General features: G+C 39.2%; 1 protein-coding gene across 4 annotated transcripts in view; it reads right to left on the reverse strand.

Annotated features, from left to right (window-relative positions):
- The window catches only part of tmem131l (transmembrane 131 like), a 55,852-nt gene that overhangs the window by 13,459 nt on the left and 19,353 nt on the right, over positions 1–23,040 (reverse strand). For 2 of the 4 annotated variants that reach the window (XM_062026611.1, XM_062026609.1), the window contains exons 4-16: positions 15,804–15,875; positions 13,949–14,072; positions 13,733–13,849; positions 7,580–7,684; positions 6,464–6,541; positions 6,013–6,166; positions 3,840–3,895; positions 3,646–3,751; positions 3,483–3,585; positions 3,253–3,397; positions 567–737; positions 397–463; positions 203–326 (exon numbers count right to left, since the gene is read on the reverse strand). In XM_062026611.1, coding sequence (XP_061882595.1) covers positions 203–326; positions 397–463; positions 567–737; positions 3,253–3,397; positions 3,483–3,585; positions 3,646–3,751; positions 3,840–3,895; positions 6,013–6,166; positions 6,464–6,541; positions 7,580–7,684; positions 13,733–13,849; positions 13,949–14,072; positions 15,804–15,875 — 1,422 coding nt within the window. Of the gene's footprint in view, positions 1–202; positions 327–396; positions 467–566; positions 738–3,252; positions 3,398–3,482; positions 3,586–3,645; positions 3,752–3,839; positions 3,896–6,012; positions 6,167–6,463; positions 6,542–7,579; positions 7,685–13,732; positions 13,850–13,948; positions 14,073–15,803; positions 15,876–23,040 lie in introns of all 4 variants that reach the window. The other 2 variants (XM_062026610.1, XM_062026608.1) reach the window with 1 other exon arrangement.

Genomic DNA, 23,040 nt, shown 5'->3' on the forward strand with positions numbered 1-23,040 from the left:
CTGTACATGGCGTTAATTAAGCATGACGTAAGATCTCATTGTATATAATCACATGAGAGGAAACAGCAAATATAATGCATTATGTTGTGTACTGTTTGTGAGCGCTGTGATGAATTGCACAGAAACGTTTCCCATTACATGACATGAAACCACATAGTAGCCCTCTAGTAAAAGCAGTAGAACTCTTGATGGAATGACTGACCTGCAAGGTAGTTTGTCATCGTGGTTCTGCCACCGAGAGCAGAGCTCCGCCACCAGCTTGTTGTCCACCGCCCAGGATGAACGAGAGAAGTCTGGCAGGAGCGTGCGCTGCCACTCTGAGCGACCTAGACGTAAAACAATTGCTTTGTAATTAGTCACCGTTAAAAAACTCACTCAGGTATTTGAATATCTCACCTGTTTCGGACAACTTGACCGGACAAGGACGCAGACACTCCCTTTCCGACTCAAACACCAAATCTCCCTGCTGAGACGATATACAACTGTTACCACATTCGCCGCGCTGGATTCCGAGAGTGCCTCCTTGTTGGCGTCACTATGAGTAACTTTTTTTTTTTCTTCTTTACCTTGGCAGGAGTGGCGTGGAAGTAAAGAGGAATGTGCATGGCGGCGCCCAGCTTGGTGTATAAACTGAGCGTGAATGAGGGACTGGTGGGCAGCATTCGGTTGAACAGTTTGAGGGACAGAATATGCCAGCAGCCCTGGGGAACGGTCAGCGGGCTGTGGAAGTTCACCACCTGACAGGCAGAGGGCAGCAGAGAGTTGTCATGAGTGATGGTACTTTTCACGTTGGAAACAATATGGTACCAATTGGCCGTACCTAGGAATTAGGGATAGGTAACGTTCACATTTGAACCGATACAGTACCAAAACCCGGTACCTGGGAATCGATAATGGTACTCAACTTTTGTGTGTGTTAACAAATAATTGTTTTTGATAATAAAATACATTTTTTATTGCAATATTTAAAAATGAGCTGATTATGATAACTGCTGTTCAGTTGTTATATTTTGTTAATTATCAAATTTCTGAGTCAAATTTGCAATTACAAGTCCGGAACCTTAAATGGTTGTAGTGTATAGTTTATGGTGTGTAGGTTTTTGTTGCGCCCTATAAAGTGTTGATACTGTAACTATTGTACTTATTAAGCACCAGCTGTTTGATTGTAACGTGCATCTTAGTTGTAGTTCTCATTAACTAACTTGGAGGTGCTGAAATCGCCAAGTAAAATCGCTATTGCGAATCAGAAGCATGCAAATAGCAAAACCAATGTATATTAGCATTAAGTTAGCGCATTTTTGGCAAAGTCAAGACTTACTTAACTAACGTCGGAGCGCTTTTTGAGTCAATTTCTTTGTTGGCATTGAAATATGCAACATTACCTAGAGGTAGTTTGGCCGAGTCCGCTCTAAGTGCTGCTGGAATATTTGCCAAGTGCTGCAGTGCAAAGAGCCTGAGTCGACAGCCGGGCGTGATGTCACGCGCAACCCAGAAACCGAAACATGGCACCGTTGGATTTCAAGGGAATTGGTGCCCGATATGACCAACGGGATTCACTCTGAATCAAAAAAGTACTTGATTTGGTACCAATCCCTACTGGGAATCGACACAGTTACGCAGGACACATGTTTTGTACTTTTGTGTGTTCATATTATGTCAGACCCACTCGACATCCATTGCTTTTAGTCTCCCCTAGAGGGGGGGGGGGGGGGGGGGGGGGGGGGGGGGGTTACCCACATATGCGGTCCTCTCCAAGGTTTCTCATAGTCATTCACATTGACGTCCCACTGGGGTGAGTTTTCCTTGCCCGTATGTGGGCTCTGTACCGAGGATGTCGTTGTGGCTTGTACAGCCCTTTGAGACACTTGTGATTTAGGGCTGTATAAATAAACATTGATTGATTGATTGATGTGTTTATAAATGTAAATGTGTTACATAATACTTTTTTTTTTTAATCTAAGATTGAACCGTCAGCTCTCCCGAGTCTCATTTGCAAGCATACATTGATTTCCAGTTTGTTCTGAGTGTGTCACTACAGTCAGGAAGTAGTCTTTGCCATTAAGTTTTATGTGCAAGTCTAACTACGGTACTTATTACATAGCAAGCTGTTTGATTGTTGCGTGCATCTTAGTTTTAGTTACTGTGGAGGTGTTGAAATCACCATGTAAAATCACTAACGCTAATCAGTAGCATGTATATTGCATATCCAATGTAAAATAGCATCGAGCTAGTTCATTTAAAAAAAGTGGAGCCTTACTTTTTGAGCACTTTCTATTAGGGTTGTTAACGATAAACCGATGCGACAGGATATCCGCTTCGACTCCTCATTTGAGTAGTTTTCATCAATTCATGCTCATAGACTTAACTTGGACAGATGTAGTAGTCTGCACGCTTGATGCCAAGGTCCTATCTATTCATCCTCTAACACGAGGAGTGTACGCACGGAAGGAATGCGTATGTTCTTTTGTGGTGTAAAAAAAGCATGTGTCCATTAACAAATGTTAACCATTGTTCATACACCAAATCGAATCACATCTAATAGTTCTGTTTGATGAATAAATGTTTTTTTGAATCGCATCATAAAGTTAAGTTAAAGTACCAATGATTGTCACACACACACTAGGTGTGGCGAAATTTCTCCTCTGCATTTGACCCATCCCCTTGTTCACCCCCTGGGAGGTGAGGGGAGCAGTGGGCAGCAGCGGTGCCGCGCCCGGGAATCATTTTTGGTGATTTAACCCATGTATCAAAATATGATTTGAATCGTCCATCACAAAGAGATTTACATTCCTACTTTCTTTAAAGCCTGCTTGCTTTGTTGACATGGAAAATTACATAGAGGAAATCTGTTTTGAATACGCCCATTTTCCCGCAGAGCTCTTGAACCGGTGCCGAGTATTTTTTATTTTATGTGAATCGATAGTTGCTGTACTTGCGTAATTTGGTCGATATCTATAAAAGTAGAGTATTCAGTACACATCCCTTGTTTTCATATACATGCAGTACCCTTATTATGCCGTTTCATGTTTAAGCTGCATTTACATATGAATAATGAAAAAAAAAAAACTAGTTACAGGTGCTACACCAAGTAAGGATAATTAAACAACGTTAACTTTTTGCCCTTTATTGTTTAAATAAAACTTGTCGTAGCAACGACACTCGTACGTAGGCCAAAGACCACCTCCTTGCACTGTATGCACGTTCATGTCATGAATTAAGGTGACCTTTTTTTGTCGAGGCAGCTGTGCATACCTTCATAACGCCATGCAGCTTCTGTGAAAGGCTTGCACCCGTCACCGTGAGCGGCAAAACGAAGGGGTTTGTCAGCCACAGTTCCACCTGCTCTGTCGTTTTCTGTTTCACTTGGAAAAGGCTGGACAGGTCCTCCGTGCTCCACCTACAGGCAGATACAAGAAAAAACATAGCGGCTTAGAAGATTTTCTCTAACAGCAAATAAGGGAATATTCTAGAGTTTGAATTACCGGTGCGTGATATGTAATCCAGCAAAGTTGTGGGTTGTCTGGTTCCCCAAGACTCTTAAACTGATATGACTGACACACTTGCTTCCTTGACCTGGCATTGAACCTACAACCCCGTTAACATAGTTAATATCACAGTACAGTATAATATCTAAAGGGAACTCACCTCTGCAAGTGAGGGTCGCCACTTCTGTGAAGTTCTTTGCTTCCGATCTCAGAAGAACTCTGTTAAATTGCAGATTGGCATCCATTTTGGATAGAACCTGCATGTCCTGGGATTGAGACATTTATTTTTTTTAAACTGTCGTATACACTTCTATTTATAGTAACAATAGGTTAAAAACACAGACGAGAACTCACCTTAACGTAGAGTCTTTTGCTTCCGGAATTTTGCATATGAACTCCTATTTTTGGTTCTAGCAGAAAGAATATGAATAATAGTTTAAAATGTGTATGTTGAAAAAAAAAAAAAAAAACAGTATCTCCTACAATTAACGCATCTATTTAGTAAAAATATCCAGTGGAACCTACATTTACAAACCCCTGCGAACTTTTTGGTTTACGAATCTTTACATCGCGCCAAGTATGCCTCTGTGTGTGAACAATGTCTCGGTGTGCGCACTCCTCATTCAGGGCGCTGACATTTTGATGACATCAGTTCTGTGCAGTACAGGACACACAAGACACGGACATTTTGGAGAAATGGAGCCCCCTACGTCACATCCTGTTTGCGTAGTGCAGTACTCGGTCGACACTTCTCAGTGATTCTGCGTATTTTTCTTTTCTCGCCATTCACAAAGTCTTATCTTTTTTTTTGCTTACTCAATATGGGTTAAAAAAAGCCAACAAACAAACCTTGAAAGAAAGACTGATTGGCTGTGGACTTAGAGAGGAGAGGGAAACCAGACACATTTACCCTCCTCCCCACGCCCTTCTCTCTTTGCCTGCCCTCCCTTCTCGCCTTTTGGTTGCACGTCATGACGGCATGTCGTCTGCCGTAAAAAACAACGACTCAGATTTCCCTCGCCGGGCCCGGAGGTGGGACTCGATGGCCAGGCCTGTCCGCCATGGGGCCCGGCTGAAGAAGCAACGTGGATCCCCCCCTTCCATGAGCTCACTACTCATAGGAGAGGGCATAGAGGTCGGGTGCAGTGTGAACTGGGTAGCAGCCAAAGACATGGCCTTTGGCGGTCCGATATTCGGCTACAGACGCTAGCTCTTGGAACGTGGAACATCGCCTCCCTAGTGCACGAGGTGGAGAAGTTAAAGTACCAATGATTGTCACACACACACTAGGTGTGGTGAAATTTGTCCTCTGCATTTGACCCATCCCCTTGTTCACCCCCTGGGAGGTGAGGGGAGCAGTGGGCAGCAGTGGTGCTGCGCCCGGGAATCATTTTTGGTGATTTAACCCCCAATTCCAACCCTTGATGCTGAGTGCCAAGCAGGGAGGTAATGGGTCCCATTTTTATAGTCTTTGGTATGACTCGGCCGGGGTTTAACTCACAACCTACCGATCTCAGGGCAGACACTCTAACCACTAGGCCACTGAGTAGGTAAGAGTAAGTTCCAGCTGGATATAGTCGAACTTACATCGACGCACAACAAGGGCGCTGGAACCAGTGTTCTCGAGAGGGGCTGGACTCTCTTCCACTCAGGCGTAAAAAGCAGTGAGAGGCGACGGGCTGAGTTGGCAATTCTTGTTTCCTCCCAGCTCGGAGCCTGTACGATGGATGGAGTTTAACCCAGTAGACGAGAGGGTAGCTTCCCTCCGCCTTTGGGTGAGGGGATGGGTCCTGACTGTTGTGGTGTTTTGTTATTGGACTTTTGTGCTCGTCACAGCTTGTCTATAACTAACACCATGTTCAAACATAAGGGTGTCCATATGTGCACACGATGCTTCACTATACAAACGTTTCCATTTACGAACCCTGTTGAAAAATCCAATTACCGTGCGACTTATACTCAGGAGCGACTTATGTGTGAAATTATTAACACATTACCGTAAAATATCAAATAATATTATTTAGCTCATTCACGTAAGAGACTAGACGTATAAGATTTCATCGGATTTAGTGATTAGGAGTGACAGATTGCTTGGTAAACGTATATTATGTTCTATATGTTATAGTTATTTGAATGACTCTTACCATAATATGTTACGTTAACATACCAGGCACGTTCTCAGTTGGTTATTTATGCATCATATAACGTACACTTATTCAGCCTGTTGTTCACTATTCTTTATTTTAAATTGCCTTTCAAATGTCTATTCTTGGTGTTGGGTTTTATCAAATACATTTCCCCCAAAAATGCGACTTATACTCCAGTGCGACTTATATATGTTTATTTCCTTCTTTATTATGCATATTCGGCCGGTGCGACTTATACTCCGGAGCGACTTATACTCCGAAAAATACGGTAAGTTTGTAATCAAGGTTCCACTGTATACACATAATAATTATACTAATAAGAATATATTCCAACAATATTGTGTACCATAATAAAAGTGAATATAATGATAGACACTTACCTAATGCAGCCTGTCCAGCAGCAGGGACCACCAGCAGCAGCAAGATGTGCTCAATGACGTAAGGCTTGAGCTTGTCCAGGTCAGCAGGCTGGTCACCACGAGCCGACAGATTAATCTGCAGGCTGAGGCGCTCGTCACTCTGGAGGCAGGACCCCTGGGTAGAGGCAACATGTAACTCATCAGTCAGGCTAGAAGGGCAGTGTAGAAGAGGAGTTGCAATTTTATCAGCAAGACCTGGCCCGGAATCAAAAAACAACAGTGAGACAGATGTTGATGCTGGAAATGAGCCAAAGAAAGCACTTTTGATTCTGTTAAGAGATGTTAAGGGTGAGTCTGGAAAAAAATCTAAATGATGATAAGAGGATGCCAGATGAACTTTTTTCTCATATAGTAGCAACAATAATAAGGGTAGAAGACATAACTTTTATACATTGAATGTGTAAATAAATACCTGATGATTGATGAAAAAACTCTTCGGTAGGCTGCACTCCAGGAGTAGACCCAGTATGGTGATGTTGGACACATCTTCCTATGGGATAAAAAAATAATTGGCTATTAATGTCTGAGCAAATTAAGGCTAAATGTACAGCAGAGGCACTGTTCATCCAATCTCCTGATGTAAAGCAGATTATTATTATTGGGGGGCATCAAAAATAGAACATACAGTATATTTCATACAGTACAGGCCAAAAGTTCGGACACACCTTCTCATTCAATGCGTTTTCTTTATTTTCATGACTATTTACATTGTAGATTGTCACTGAAGGCATCACAACTATGAATAAACACATGTGGAGTTATGAACTTAACAAAAAAAAGGTGAAATAACTGAAAACATGTTTTATATTCTTGTTTCTTATATTCTGATTACTGCTTTGCACACTCTTGGCATTCTCTCGATGAGCTTCAAGAGGTAGTCACCTGAAATGGTTTTCACTTCACAGGTGTGCCTCATCAGGGTTGAATAGTGGAATTTATTGCTTTATCAATAGGGTTGGGACCATCAGTTGTGTTGTGAATGAGAAGGTGAGTCTAAACTTTTGGCCTGTACTGTATGTACACAATAAATAACTTTACAAATGGAGAAAGTACCAGAAAACAACAATAAATAAATGGAAATGAATATTTGTACATGTATGTATTTCAAATGTATTCAAAACAAATGTTACATGTTGTTCATCTTCCCAATTGCCTATCAAAGACAAATTGCCTTCTCAAAGTACAGTAACCTTAAGTAAAAAAAGAAAAAAGAAAAAGGAGCAATGTTTCTTGCGACTGAAGGCACATTTCCTGTTGCGTAGGCTGTTAACTTCACACACACTTTCACCGCTTTACTTCAGTTGGGTTGCTAATTATAGATACATTTGACTGCACGGTTATCTGCTGAAAGTGAGGGGTTGTGCTGTGCAAGTCAACACTGTGTGGACTTTGCAGCTCTGTTAAAGTCATCCCAGCTGCTGACTTGACACTTACTTGGTGGCGTTTCACTCAACAATGCAGCTTTGTGCGATTTAAAAAACATGATCTGTGTGTCATGAAATCAGCTGCTTCGTATTGTTAGAAATACCTGAGTTTGGGTCAACTTAATGCTCTGGATGTGAGGGAATATTAGCAGGCTGTCCTTTCTTTGGACAGACTTTAATGAGCCCTGGTGAACTCCCACACCAAAGACCTGGAAAAAGCACAATCACATTTGGCTTAAACGCAGCCGCATTTAGAAAACATCCACAGCCTCTCAAGTCAAAAGATTATGAATTTGAACTGTACTTTCCTTAAAAGAAACTTTGTAAATTTTTATACAATAGATCCAGTAACCCCATAAAAAGCCCTAAACTTGCCTATTTTTTATACTCTAAAGCAGTGGTTCTCAAATGGGGGTACTTGAAGGTATGCCAAGGGGTACGTGGGATTTTTTTTAAATGTCTGTCAAAAACAACTGTGAAAAGAAATGCAACAATGCAATATTCAGTGTTGACAGCTAGATTTTTTGTGGACATGTTCCATAAATATTGATGTTAAAGATTTCTTTTTTTGTGAAGAAATGTTTAGAATTAAGTTCATGAATCCAGATGGATCTCTATTACAATCCCCAAAGAGGGCACTTTAAGTTGATGATTACTTCTATGTGTAAAAATCTTTATTTATAATTGAATCACTCGTTCATTTTTCAACAAGTTTTTAGTTATTTTTATATATTTTTTTCCAAATAGTTCAAGAAAGACCACAACAAATTAGCAATATTTTGCACTGTTATACAATTTAATAAATCAGAAACTGATGACATAGTGCTGTATTTTACTTCTTTATCCCTTTTTTTCAACCAAAAATGCTTTGCTCTGATTAGGGGGTACTTGAATTAAAAAAAATTTCACAGGGGGTACATCACTGAAAAAAGGTTGAGAACCACTGCTCTAAAGCCAACGGCTGGAACATTTACACATCTTTGAAACATTGGACGTTGTCTTCTGTGTGCAATCTGTGTGACTGGCAAGTGCACCTAATAAATGACATCTGCTTTTATTTTTAAGGGTCTGCAACTCTGCGTGACCACAACGCTCCAGTGTCCCCTGTTAACCTTTTCCTGTCAGTCGCCTGACATTTACATCCCAACGTTAAGTGGCACTTTGAGGAACAACCATCACCAAATATTAACCAAACCATCATGTGATAATGTTGGCCGCGTGAGCCTTCAAACAGCTGCCAAACCAGTTGGAGCGGATCAACGAGACCGGCAGAATTCTGCGCAAAAGAGATGTCCTGAGAACACCCAAGAGTGTCCCCAACCTTTTTGTAACTGCGGACCGGTCAACGCTTGAAAATGTGTCCCACGGACCGGGGGACAAACTGTAAACATGCAGTTATTATATTATTTTTTTGTCATAAAAAATACAATCATGTGTGCTTACGGACTGTATCCCTGCAGACTGTATTGATCTATAACAGAAAGAAACAACCCTTTTGTGCGAATGAGTGTGAATGAGTGTAAATGGGGGAGGGAGGTTCTTTGGGTTGGTGCACTAATTGTAAGTGTATCTTGTGTTTTTTTATGTTTATTTAATAAAAAATAAAAAACGGTGGTTGGGGGACCACTGCTCTAAAGCCTTTAATATGCCTTTTACGCTTATTAAACACATTTTACATCTGGTTTTACACATAAAAAAGACTGTAAACATGTAGTTATGCAACATTACATTGTGTCAAAGCATCTACTTGCTGGAAAATGTTGGGTGAATTGATCTGCAGCTAGCGCCACCTAGCCACTTTCTTTTTGCATTACTACTAAACACAAATTATTTAGAAATCAGAGCAGAGAAAATATATTTTTTTTTATGAATACCTCTGCTCAGAGGTATTGTATTTGCTGGCTCCTGTCAATTAGCAACATAACTCAAAGATGTATGAGTGGATGTTGTTGAAACTTTCAGGAAACGTCAGAAATGCAATAAGGAACAAGTGATTTTAATTTTAGGAGTAAGTCAGATCATTTCTACTATGTTAACTGCGTGTGTATGCTAGCCGCAGAACGTAAAGAGTGGATGACTGACGAGAGTACACTCCATTTACTTCGTTCCGCTATAAAAAAAAGAATAGAAAACAAGCCTAGTTGTGGACACCGACGCAAAAAGTGAACCCTCTTGCAGCCTGTTTGGAACAGACAGACGAACATGCACAGACTTGGCAACGTAATTTATCCTTTGATCCACTGGGGTTAGTTTATTAGTTAGCAACATAGCTCAAAAACTTATGGACGGATTTTGATTACACTTGCACGGAATGAAATGTGATAAGGAACAGGTCATTAGATTTTAGGGGTGATCCGAATCACAGTCTGGATTCATTATTACTGGAAGTGATGAAGTGGTGAAGGTCTGTCTCTCTGAGTGCTTTTCTAGCTATGTATATGTTTATTAATTTTGAAATTGTATAAATTGGAGACATTACCTCCTAGCAGTAAGCAGTTTTTATGTTTCATTTAAAAAAGCTGTTCATTTAACACATAAGCTTTATTACATAAATTGTACATTGTATTTTTGTAGGTTTTTTTACATTGTAGGTTGCATTCATCAAATGGGAGAAGTTGCTATCCCAGATGGCAAAGTATATTAAATAATTATTACTATTATGATTATATAACGCGTGACACCCTCACTGAGTAGAAAGAGTACTGGGAGGGAGCAAAATTATGAGCAATTAAAAAGAAGTGTGACACAGTTTAGTTAAGGAAACGTGGTACTGTTTTCAATTACGGCTGTCAAAAATAATACGTTTGGTGATTATTCACAAAAAATATCCCATTATTAATGTATATTCGCAGATTATTCATGCAATTTATTTTAAGCGCACATGCTCTTTTACTTGTCTTTGAATGTTCTCATTCATCCAGGTCATTGTAATCTCAGGACATTCAATCGATTGCAACTGGACTGTTTGGTTTGTCTTAGAAGACATTTTGCCTCTCATTCGAGTAAGCTTCACCAGTTCATACTCATAGACTTAGATTGGTCATGTCTCAGCTTAAATTTAGATTGGTCAGATCTAGTCTAGAGGCTGGTGCCAAAACCCCAAATATTTATATTCCAAAACCAGAAGGGTGTGCCTGGGCAAGGATGGTTTCGCCCAATATTAGTGAGAAAAAACACTGCTTTGATGCAAACTAGCAATCCTACTGTCAACAGTCATTGAAGTGCAAGTTACCATCGTTAGCATTGTGGTATTGTGTGGCAGAACGATCGCTGTGGATCGACTACTACCAGTCCAAAATAGTCGGAATCACCCACTTTAAGGTACTCGGATGAGAGGCGAAACGTCTTTTAAGACAAACCAAACAGTCCAGTTGCGATCGATTGAATTCCCTCAGATGCTTTTTTAACTTAACTGTAGATGGTTACCTGAATGGCAGCACGGGTTATTATATGGTTAGTGATCAGGTCTATGCATGCGTCAGTGAAAAGATGAGTGAGGAAACTTTGACTGTTGTGCTCCTTGATACATTTTCTTTCAGAAAAAAACCCAGACGGGACATTAGATAAAACTGTTACCAAGTTTTGAGCAATTAAGAAAAACATTTGGGCGTCAACCAGCGTCTAGCAACAGATTGTGTTCACCTTTGAGTAAACAAAAAGGGTAAGTTAGGACATCTCTGGCTGTAAATTTAAAGTACAATTGCTGTCCTTTGGCACTTACTTTGCATAGTTCAAATGACAATTGCACGTGTACAGAAAATATCCTTGTTGTTGGGCCCATTGTCAATCATACAAGGCCAACGGCTGGAACATTTACACATCTTTGAAACATTGGAAGTTGTCTTCTGTGTGCAATCTGTGTGACTGGCAAGTGCACCTAATAAATGACATGTGCTTTTATTTTTAAGGGTCTGCAACTCTGCGTGACCACAAAACGCCAGTGTGCCCTGTTAACCTTTTCCTGTCAGTCGCCTGACATTTACATCCCAACGTTAAGTGGCATTTTGAGGAACAACCATCACCAAATATTAACCAAACCATCATGTGATAACGTTGGCCGTGTGAGCCTTCAAACAGCTGCCAAACCAGTTGGAGCGGATCAACGAGACTGGCAGAATTCTGCGCAAAAGAGATGTCCTGAGAACACCCAAGAGTGTGTTTCTTCTGCATGGAAATACACTACTACTCTGACTAATCTAGGAGTCTATTCCAGTGCACAAACAAGATGGTGCACTAATGGAATCAGTTTTAAATGCATAGTGGTACATCGAAGATATTTCAAGTAGCATGGATGCTTGTTACTAGGAGTGTCCCGACACAATTCTTTCACTTCTGATACGATACGGTTATTTGAGCCTTGAACAAAATGTTAGAAAATGTGAAAGTACTCAGAGAACAATGGTAGGTATGAAAAACACTATCTCATTTATTATTAATCGTCTGGAATGGACTTATGTTGCCTTGCGTGTAAGTGGAGTGGTCATAATTTAGTGCCCACAATAAATCATTAAATGAAATGATTTTTTTTCTACATTTAAAACACTTCCTTGTGGTCCACATAACATGTAATGAGGGTTCTTTGGTCAAAATGTTGCATAGATGATGTTCTACAGACCTTTTCAAGCTTGTGTCTTTGTGAGTGGAGGCGGGGCCGCAATCATACACACTCACAAGTTGAAGCGCGTAACGTAAACATAATGTGGGGAAATTATCCAGATTAGCTCCAAAACGTCATGACTTGTTCCTTATCCCATTTTGCACATGTCCTAAAAGTTAAATATTACGATTTTTTTTCTACTCCCACTTCACTTCCTTGTGGTCTACAAAACATGTAATGTTGCATAGATTATTTTTTACAGATTATTTTTAAGCCACTTTCTGGCCGTCTTTTCAGGGTGCATAAATCTCTGGGCGGTCTTATGTACGTGGCTCGTCAGCGTCTTCTCCTCGCCATCTTTGTTGTAGTTTTTAGCGCTTCCAAAGCGAGTCTACTGTCAGATATCATTTCCAACTATACGCTACTTTGTGTTAGAAATGGCAACAGCGGATGATGCATGTATAAGCAATGTATATCTATTTGTGATGGACAATTCAATTCCCAAATTTATACCATATGGAGATAATCCGGTGACGTCACAGGTCAGAAAACGTCACACGTCAGAGAAAATTCCAAACGGTTCGTTTGGCAGAAGTATGAAGGAAGGCGAAATTATTTTATAAATATCTCTGCAATTCCGGCATGGTTTAAATAAACATTTTTGGGACTTCTGCAGATCCCAAATACACAACAGCAGGTACGAATAGGTAAGAAAAGTTGGTTTTGCATAATAAAGTTCCTTAAAGTTAAACTCATGAAGTAGCGTACATCTTTGCTACTGAAAACTTTCTAATAGGCTTCTGCGTTGGAGACTTTGTATGTGTAAGAATCTATAAGCAAGTATTACCGTATTTTTCGGACTACAAGTCGCCGTTTTTTTCATAGTTTGGCCGGGGGTGCGACTTATACTCAGGAGCGAATTTATGTGTGAAATTATTAACACATTACCGTAAAATATCAAATAATATTATTTAGCTCATTCACGTAAGAGACTAGACGTATAACATTTCATCGGATTTAGCGATTAGGAGTGACAGATTGTTTGGTAAACGTATAGCATGTTCTATAGGTTATAGTTATTTGAATGACTCTTACCATAATATGTTACGTTAACATACCAGGCATGTTCTCAGTTGGTTATTTATGCCTCATATAAAGTACACTTATTCAGCCTGTTGTTCACTATTCTTTATTTATTTGCCTTTCAAATGTCTATTCTTGGTGTTGGGTTTTATCAAATAAATTTCCCCCAAAAATGTGACTTATATATGTTTTTTTCCTTCTTTATTATGCATTTTCGGCAGGTGCGACTTATACTCCGGTGCGACTTATACTCCGAAAAATGCGGTACTTGTGTAGTTTGTGTGCCTAGCTGTTGTGTAACTGCTAGCTCCTAGTAGCCTATAGCCTACCATGTTTACCTTTTGTAATGCCTTGACTAAAATACAGAAAAGACTAACCTTGTGCGCTTATTGGGGACATTTTAGAGGCTAACTGGCTGTCCAGTTTTACAAATGCAAACTTGCTTGCATTCGAGCTCATATCAGAGATTTTAGATGCAAGATACTTGTTTTTGTTTGCCGATATTGGACCAATAGCAATACCCGCTCAGGACACCACTACTTGTTGCCAACTGAAAACATTTTAAAAAGATACTGACCTGATATGAAAGCAGCCCGTGAGCTGACGTGTTTATAAATAACGTGTTTTCTACGTTGCCCTCCTCGGATGGGAGGAAAATTAGTTTAAAAGATGTTTTCGCTCTGGGTGGGATCACCTGGCACAAAAACAAAACAAAAGACAAAGTGTAATTTCCAGAGACAAGAGGATTTTGTTAAACAGGAGTGTTTTCTTTTTATAGAAAAGGTATGCATACCCTTCTGTGATAGGATGGTATGTGAAAGTGCCTGCTGGATGTAAACATTGACAGTAGCGTCACAGGAACTTCCGGGCTGGGGTTGTGTATATATATGGTTTCAGCTCTCGGCAGCCCCAGCAGCCTGTAAAGACAGATGCATTGTCAGATATAAACAGGGCGGAACTTCACTTAACACAGACTTTTGTTGATTTTATAATATTTTAAATTTTTGTGCAAATGAGGGGTAAAAAATTTAAGTTTTTTTATTTGACATAATTAGGGATGGGTGCCGAATCCGGCAATTTTTTGTCAACGACCAAATCCCGCTGGTAAATTATAAATGATAAATTGGTTGTACTTGTATAGCGCTTTTCTACCTTCAAGGTACTCAAAGCGCTTTGACAGTATTTCCACATTTACCCATTCACACACACAATCACACACTGATGGCGGGAGCTGCCATGCAAGGCGCTAACCAGCAGCCATCAGAGGCAAAGGGTGAAGTGTCTTGCCCAAGGACACAACGGACGTGACTAGGAAGGTAGAAGGTGGGAATTGAACCCCAGTAACCAGCAACACTCCGATTGCTGGCACAGCCACTCTACCAACTTCGCCACGCCGTCCCACCGACCGGGCACCGATTCACGTACAATCCAACAGTGCCATATTAAGGTACCTGGGTTGCTTGTGAAATTTTGCCCGGTTCCCGACTCAGCCGACTCTTCGTACTTTGTGAAAGCAATTGACTCAAAATACATTGAAACGCAAGCAAAGTCAAGCTCTACGTTTCTAAAAATGCACTGGCTTGATGCTAATATACATTAGCTTTGCTACTGATCAGCATTAGCAATATTACATGGCAATTTCAACACCTCCAAATGTATAAATGAAAACTAAAGCTAAGATGCTTGATACAATGAAACAGCTTGTGCGTAATAAGTAAAATACTTGCAGTATTAACACTTCTTAGGGTGCAACAAAACCATAAACTATACACTAATGCCATTTTAAGTATTGGATTTGCAACTGTAATTGCAAGTTAATGTTATTCTTGATAATGATGAAATGATGATGATAAAACAAGATATAACGACTGGACAGCAGTAGTTATAATAATCATCTTATTTTTAAATGTTGCAGTAAAAAATTAGATTTTACTATAAGGAAAAAGTAATATTTATTAACACATAAAAATACAGAAAATTGGTACTGTTGAGTATCTGTATTGATTCCCAGGTACCGGGAATGGGTACCGTATCGGTTCAAATGTGAACAGTACACAGACCCCTCACATTAGAGTCAAGTGGGTATATTGACTCACCAGATCAAACTAATGTTATTTAGTTTTTACAGTACATACCTAAATATCATGCTTCTGAAGAGTACCACTAGTTGTACTATAAATACTTTAACACTTCTATTCAAATAATCAACAGTAGCAGGTCAAAACCAAATAACCATTGGGGTTTCAAATTATACTGGCAATAAAAAATGTGGGTGTGGACAACATCCGCTGAAGTTTTTTAAATTAACTCCACAAAATTGCAGTAGTTGCATTTCAAGGATCATGAGTGGTTTACATAACTAAATTGCAAACCCACTTTCCGCGTTGTTGTTTACAATGAACTCCCCAGCGGTATTAATGCTGGCTGAGCAGTTTGCTTTTTATCGCTACTACAACATTGGTTCTGTTGCTTCTGGGTTGTGCAATATACTGAAAGAGAGCTTAGTTTTCCTTCCCACTTTCTCATGCACCCCAGAATCATTAATAAAGTTGTAACATATAATGGCCTCTTTGTGATTTAGATACATGAACGCCCCTTGCTTTAATTAGAGCATTTACATGTATTCCCACTTATTGTATTTTACTTACTGATTTCCGAACTCTAACGCTGCAGGCTGAAAATGCAACGGCCTCCCATTCTCCATGTTATATAGAGAGGAGCTGTTGAAGAGAAGAAAATGACATGTTATATTACAAGTGTTAAAGCCACAGGACTCCCTCTGCACACACCTTAAAAATGTGCCGACTATAAGGGAAGGCCAAAAATAAATGTCATCCCCGGCACACTTTGTAACATCACCGGGATCTAATTTGTGAGTGTGCGAGCGATATCTAGAGATAATGAGATGTGGGAACCGGCAGTTGATTTGCGGTTGTGCGAGTGAGTGTGTGTATGTGTGGGAAACTAGGCCAGACTGGGACGGTGTTTGCAGCTGCTGACAAGCAAAGTTCAGTCAGATGTGTGTGTGTATATATATATATATATATATATATATATATATATATATATATATATATATATATATATATATATATATATATATATTTATATATCATATATATATATATATATATATATATATATCATATATATATATTACATATATTAAATATATATATATATTACAAATATATATATATATATTACATATATATATATTATATATATATATATATATATATATATATATATATACACAAAGTATACAGTTGATACCTGATATTTTTCATTACAATTTGTCCTGATATGAACTATTAACCCATGTTTACAGTGTGATAGTGTGATTAACCCGTGTTTAATATGTGATATACATTTTCAGATTTTTGCCTTGTAGAAACTGCTGTTTAACGGACATCCATGACTCAAGGTATTAGCATTTTAGGGAACGTTTCCCTTGATCTAAGCTTGTTTTTGCCTCCACTAGTATTCTATTGAGTTAAACGAAACAATTGAGTTTTTATAGCAGCGGTTAAATGCGGGTACTTTTGGGTCACGCTGTATACTGGGCAGCACACTAGTCAATACACAACCACATCAAACGAGGAGTAGCAAGTGCATACAAAAGAGTGCTGACAAAGCCAAAAAGAACAACAAAAAGTGCAGAATGATTAAAAAAGACAAGGTGATGTTTTTGTTTGATGCAATTTATTGTGTACTGTGTGCTAAACTACAACACCAGATCACAGACATCATATTGGCGCTAGCATTGGTGGCAATGTTTTGCTCCTGAACGAGTATATGATGAGCAGTGGGCGGAGAAATTATCGATTCTTAAGCCTGGTATATACTCTTGCGTCACGCAACGTTGTCGTTATATTAGTTACTTAACAGTTTTTTGTATTTTAAATTACATAGCTGTTTCTTGTCCCATGTCCCGGACAACGTTGCAAATTTGCCCGTCCTCTGCCGCGACGTCTTCTCTTCTGGTTTCAAAGCAAAGTGTACATTAAAAGTGACCATTGTTTCAAAAAGATTAGTGGGTGTCGCTTCAGACGCCATTGTTTACTAGAAGTTTACAACCACTACTACACACAGGAATCTCTCTCTCTCTCTCAGGAAGATAGGCAAAAAGAGTTGTGGTTGCTCACGGAGAAAAACACTGCCCCTCACGGTTTCGAAAGAGAATTGCAAGTCATGCGCCAGCCCCAGCGGAAGAGCTATAAATGAACCAAAACAGTGTCAAACAAGCTATTTGACTTGAGAGTATATTCCAGCCTTTAGCTGCATCACCATTCAGACATTGAAGATTCAGAATCTAAAGATAAATGTCTAAAAATCAATATGTAAGTATGTTAAATAAAGTAAGAGACCCTTCTCAAATCTGCAACTAGTGCAGACACATGGCATAAAACACAGTCATGAGAAGAGAAGAAGCCAAGCTAACTGCTAAGCTATCTTGAGTGTGAAGTACTTTGTATACATCAACAGAAGTCTGCATTGCATCAGTGAGTAACCAGCTAAAAAGAGGAAATTAGCATGTAGATTAAAAGTTAGAAGAGAGAATCATATCCACACAATGTGACAACACTGGTGACATGAAGACGAGATAACTGACACATGGTAGCTGACGCTGCACATCGAAGGGGGATTGTATATCAAGTGCACCAACTGACAGAAAGAAGCAAGAAGCATTAAAATCTTGGCTGTGATGATTCATCTGTCATGATAAGAAAATGTATGGACAAACAAAGTGAAGACCCACCACTCGTCACCACTTATATCTCGGCTGCTTATAGCTCAAAGAAAACAATTGCAGGAAACAGAAGCATATCATGAGAGCGCTTTACAGTCGACAGGCGGCCAACAAAGTGTACCAATGTGGGGATTTATTTGACTTGACAAGTTAGTCAGTCCAATAGACTTATGTTTGACAATAGTAATTACCAGCTTCAGAAGTGTTTTTGTTTGTGTAGTTATGAGTCTCCCTGCTACGCAGTGTGTTGACAGGTATGTGACTTTGTCCGCTTTGCCACACCCTTCCACAGTCTTGCTGAAATCAGATGGGTAGTTTTAAAGCCATGCTGCTCGCTAGCATAGATGCAAAGATAAGAGTGAAAAAAACCTCTTCCATTGCTCTAGGTAAATACGTAATGAAACACAAAGCACTACGCATGTAGTTGTCGAGTCAACTGGACTTTGCTGATCTAGAGTGCCTGCTAATTCATTGCCTGTTGTATTAGTGCAGCTGCAGTGTTCCCTCACTGGCATTTCCTTAAACCAGATCGAGCAGTCCAAACATGGTTAGAAATGCACAGAGGGAGTGGCATCCAGTGTCTCCATGTCTACGAGAGAATGTAGAAGTGCATAAACAGCTAAAGAAGCCTAAGAAGAAAAAAAAACTCCATACAAGCGCAAGCAACTGCAAAAACCCTGGTCAAAGATCGACGGCAAAAACATTCAAAGATTCTCCATGTGACAGAAGCGCACTGTTGTTTGAAGGCCTTATCCCAAAAAATGTTGCTAAAAAATACTATACATGACAAGGACCGATTGCAAAAATCGCTAGTCAAAGATCCTCTATATCCTTCTTAGAACCAGTGTCTTTTACAGTTTAAATTTCTTATTCGTCAACTTTTTTTTGTCAAAGTTACACACGTACTGGATTTTTATTTCACATTCTGTCTCTCACAGTTGAAGTGTACCTATGATGAAAATTTACAGACCTCTGTCATCATTTTAAGTGGGAGAACTTGCACAATTGGTGGCTGACTAAATACTTTTTTGCCCCACTGTATATTTTTTCATTAATACATATCCTACACTGGACAGGTCTATCCCAGTTGACAATCATAATAGACTGGTGTCTTTTTGGTTAAATGTTAAAAAAAAAAAAAGAAAGAAAAAAAATACATTTGGTTATGTTTTAATGAGCTCATCATCTCTATAAGCAGTAAGTTGTCCTCTTGCAATCCAGAGGCAATCCATTCTGCACCGACCGCCGTGTTGCCATGGCAACACTCAAACGTCAAAGTCAAACATAACAAATTAGAGACCGTAGCCTGTCCAGCTAAATTACCGTCCCTGCATGCTTCTGTTCATGTGTTGTGTCCAATAGAATACAAGGATGGTGATTCAGCTGCTTCTGCACCCCACACCCACTCCTGTGCAGTGACTCACTTTAAACACCCATAAGCACATGCAGGGGCCTACCTGGAGCTGGCATGCTTGGAAAGGAGAGGTGTATTATAGGCGGCTGCAATCTGCATCTCTAGATGCCCACCAATTCTTACAAACCATTTATTAATTTGACTTATTTCAGGAGTTGTTAGTCTTTTAATGATGATTTAACTGACAGACTGTCAAGTCATCTTCTGACTAAAGCGTCAAAAGTTCGAATCATGCGGGGACGTGTTACGATCTCCCTCACAAAGCAGGAATGGGTATATAAATGACAACTGACTCATTCTTCACTTAATTGTTGGGAAATGTCTCAAAAACAAATCCTAATAACTAGAAAGTGGATTCGCATTAACACAATACAAATTACAAAACAATTTTATGAACGCTTACCCCAAAGGCTAACATACCTTTAACAGTAATTGACAGGTTATCTTTGTTCCGAGCTAAAAGACTGCAGAATAATCTTACAGTATCTCACAAGAGTAATTTCAGCAAATATTTTTAATTCATAGAGAAATCAAACATTGACATACTTTAGAGTAGTTGGTGTACAGCTTGAAGTGAATTTTTTTTTTAAGTGAATTATATTTATATAGCGCTTTTCTCTAGTGACTCAAAGCACTTTACATTGTGAAACCCAATATCTAAGTTACATTTTTAAACCAGTGTGGGTGGCACTGGGAGCAGGTGGGTAAAGTGTCTTGCCCAAGGACACAACGGCAGTGAATAGGTTGACAGAAGCAGGGATCGAACCTGAAACCCTCAAGTTGCTGGCACGGCCACTCTACCAACTGAGCTATACCGCCTTGTATAGCTTTACTATCCGCTGAAAATCAGTGAACACACATCCATTATTGTCTAAATCAGGGGTCCCCAAACTACGGCCCCCGCGTCCAAAATCCGTCCCGTGGGAAGTTTTTAATGTTGTTTTTTTAATCTGTCCTTACTTAAACATTTTCTATCGCTTGTTACTCTTGGAGTCTCCTAGCTGCTCAGACAACAAGTCAGCCCAGCCTAAATAGATGGTAAGTAACAAATATATCTGGTTGCAGCATTGGGGCAGCAGCACAGTGGTCCCGAGCTGCACGAATACTATCATTAACACGTGCTGTGACTAGGTATGGGAATCGAAAACCGGTTCTTGTTCAGAACCGGTTCCCAGTGTATCAATTCCTTGGAATCGCTTGCCATCTCTTGACGTCATCAGGCAACGTGCGTAGTGACGTCATACAGCAACATGGGGCCAAGGCCGCAAAAACACTCCAAATTTGGCTATACTTTACAAGAAAATATTGCAACAGCACAACTTTGTAATAATCGCAAGGTTGCCATTTCATCAAAGGAAGACTTACGAGCAATATGTTGAAACATTACATAACTATAATGAGTGTTGCATTTTTTAACTGCTGTGATCTTGTCCCAGCAGCAGTATCGCTAGCTGACACATCATCTGAATACAAGGTATTAACTAACAACAACTATCATATAAGTGATATTATTTGTTAAATTGAAATGAATGCCTTCTCAATTAGATGAGCAGGACCAGAGAGATTATGAATGGTTCTAAGGTAAGGCTGCAACAATTAGTTCTTTTAATTTTATTTTGTTGATGGCTTACAATTTTTGAAATGCCACATTTTCTGAGAATTTTAACTGAAGGTTATTGTAAATTGTAAGCCATAATCATCAAAACTATAATAACGGCTTGAAACATCTTACTTTAAATGTAATAATTTAATATGACATGTTATTAAATGTTACATTCTTGTGGAATTTCCACATGCTTTATTTTGTTAAATTATACAGAAAAGTATTTATTTCTTCAAAACACTTTTTTTCCTATGCTACATAAGCGGCTCTTAAGACCTCAATGTACGCTTTGTATAGTCATGGTACCACCAAACTAAACAAAATTGATGCAGATACTTTTTGGGGGGGAAAAAACAACAAAAATGTGTATCGATGAAAGAACAGATAAAGAACAAAATTGTTAAGCAGAACCAAAAGTGGAATCGGAACTGGAAAAAGTAGTTTTTTGCTGAAGAAGCTGAAGATGATGGAGAGAACCACTATGCATTCTCTACACTTGAACCCAATTAAACACTTTTGGGTTGTCCAAAGAAGTAAAAGAGAAGTAAAAAAGGTAAGACAGAATAAACACAAGTTGTCCAACATCCACCAGTCATCAAGGAAGAAGATTGTTGTAACATGTGCTGCTCTGCTCAAATTCCAGGTCAAATAGGTGTAATGAGGCAGTAGTTTTCACAATTACCCTATTTGAACATGATCAATGGCTGCGGTGACTCATTTTGAGTAAAAATTAAACCGATACTGCTATACAAGCTACACTGACTACTCTATACTACATCCAACTTCACTTTCTATAGCACTGTCCCTTGACAAAATAGAATAACATTATGTGACGTATGGACTCACTTGTCAGGATCCATTAAGGGATCAATCTGAATTTAGAAAGTTTACTACCTACAATGCTACCCTAACTTCCATTGGACATAAATGTGACATGCAAGTCTAGTCTCGAGTACCTGCATTCTTTCTAATGTGTAAATAGAATGTTCCCTAAAATGTACGTTTTCCTGGGTTCCTCGACTAGAGGAGGTAGAATAGAGTAGTGCCTCTGACAGGACATTCACTCTTATCTCAGCACATGAGCGAGCCTACCGCCGAGCTGCAGTCCAAGGGTTCCGTCCACTGCTCCGGTACAAAAATAACACGTTATGTTTGGCGCCATTTGATCCCTCCTGGATCTAACTCAAATAAAGTCAATGTTTGCCGTGACCTCCACCACACTCCTGCAGAGAGGGTTAGGATCAGGGAAGAGCTGGTGTCAGCTGGTCCTCCGCAAGTGTGAGGCAACAAGTTACAGAGCGCTAACTGAAACCACGTGCCAAACTATTAGCAGCTTTGCTGCTGCTGCTGTAAAACGTAGATGCACGCCACACAAATATATATATATATTTTTACATCAACAAATCCTCGATGCCAGATGGAAACTTGGAAAGTGTCATTTATATCTGGAACCAAACATGGAAAACATGCTTTATAATGTGCACGTCCTTATTTATACACATATTCTGCTGTACAGAATAATGTGGCGGTACCTAATAATCATGACATGATTTTTGGTACAATAAGGGAACAAATGCATAGCCTAAAATGTTCAATGAAAGAATGTTGTATACCAAACAAATCAGATTATGAATACATGTAAATTACGCGAGGCCTGGGCGATATGGCCTAAAAATAAAATAGATTTTTTCACAACAGATTTGATTTCTGATTTTCCGATTTTTTCCCTGCTTTTTAAAGAAACCAATACATACAAATGACAGAGAATTAAAAAGAAGTTTCACTTTATTTGATCAAAACTACCGTAGTTGCTTGAAAAGACACTGCATCTTACGCTCAGCAAAATTCTAATTTATTTTTAGACCGGATATGAATTTCACTTTTTATGCAATAATTTTCAAAGAACTAAATTAAGAGCTTCATCTGGGAGGCAATACTTGTGCTTGAATAAAATACTTCAGTAAATAAATATAAATATATACATAAAGATACTAACAATCATTAAAAAGTAATACAAAATCAATCAGATCAATAAAGTGCAAACTTAAAACTTATGACCTGAATAAAATAATTTTGTAAATAAAAATGTCTGCGTTTATACAGCCATTTAAACAA

This window comes from Entelurus aequoreus, linkage group LG18, assembly GCF_033978785.1.
Source record: "Entelurus aequoreus isolate RoL-2023_Sb linkage group LG18, RoL_Eaeq_v1.1, whole genome shotgun sequence".
Lineage (NCBI taxonomy): Eukaryota > Metazoa > Chordata > Actinopteri > Syngnathiformes > Syngnathidae > Entelurus > Entelurus aequoreus.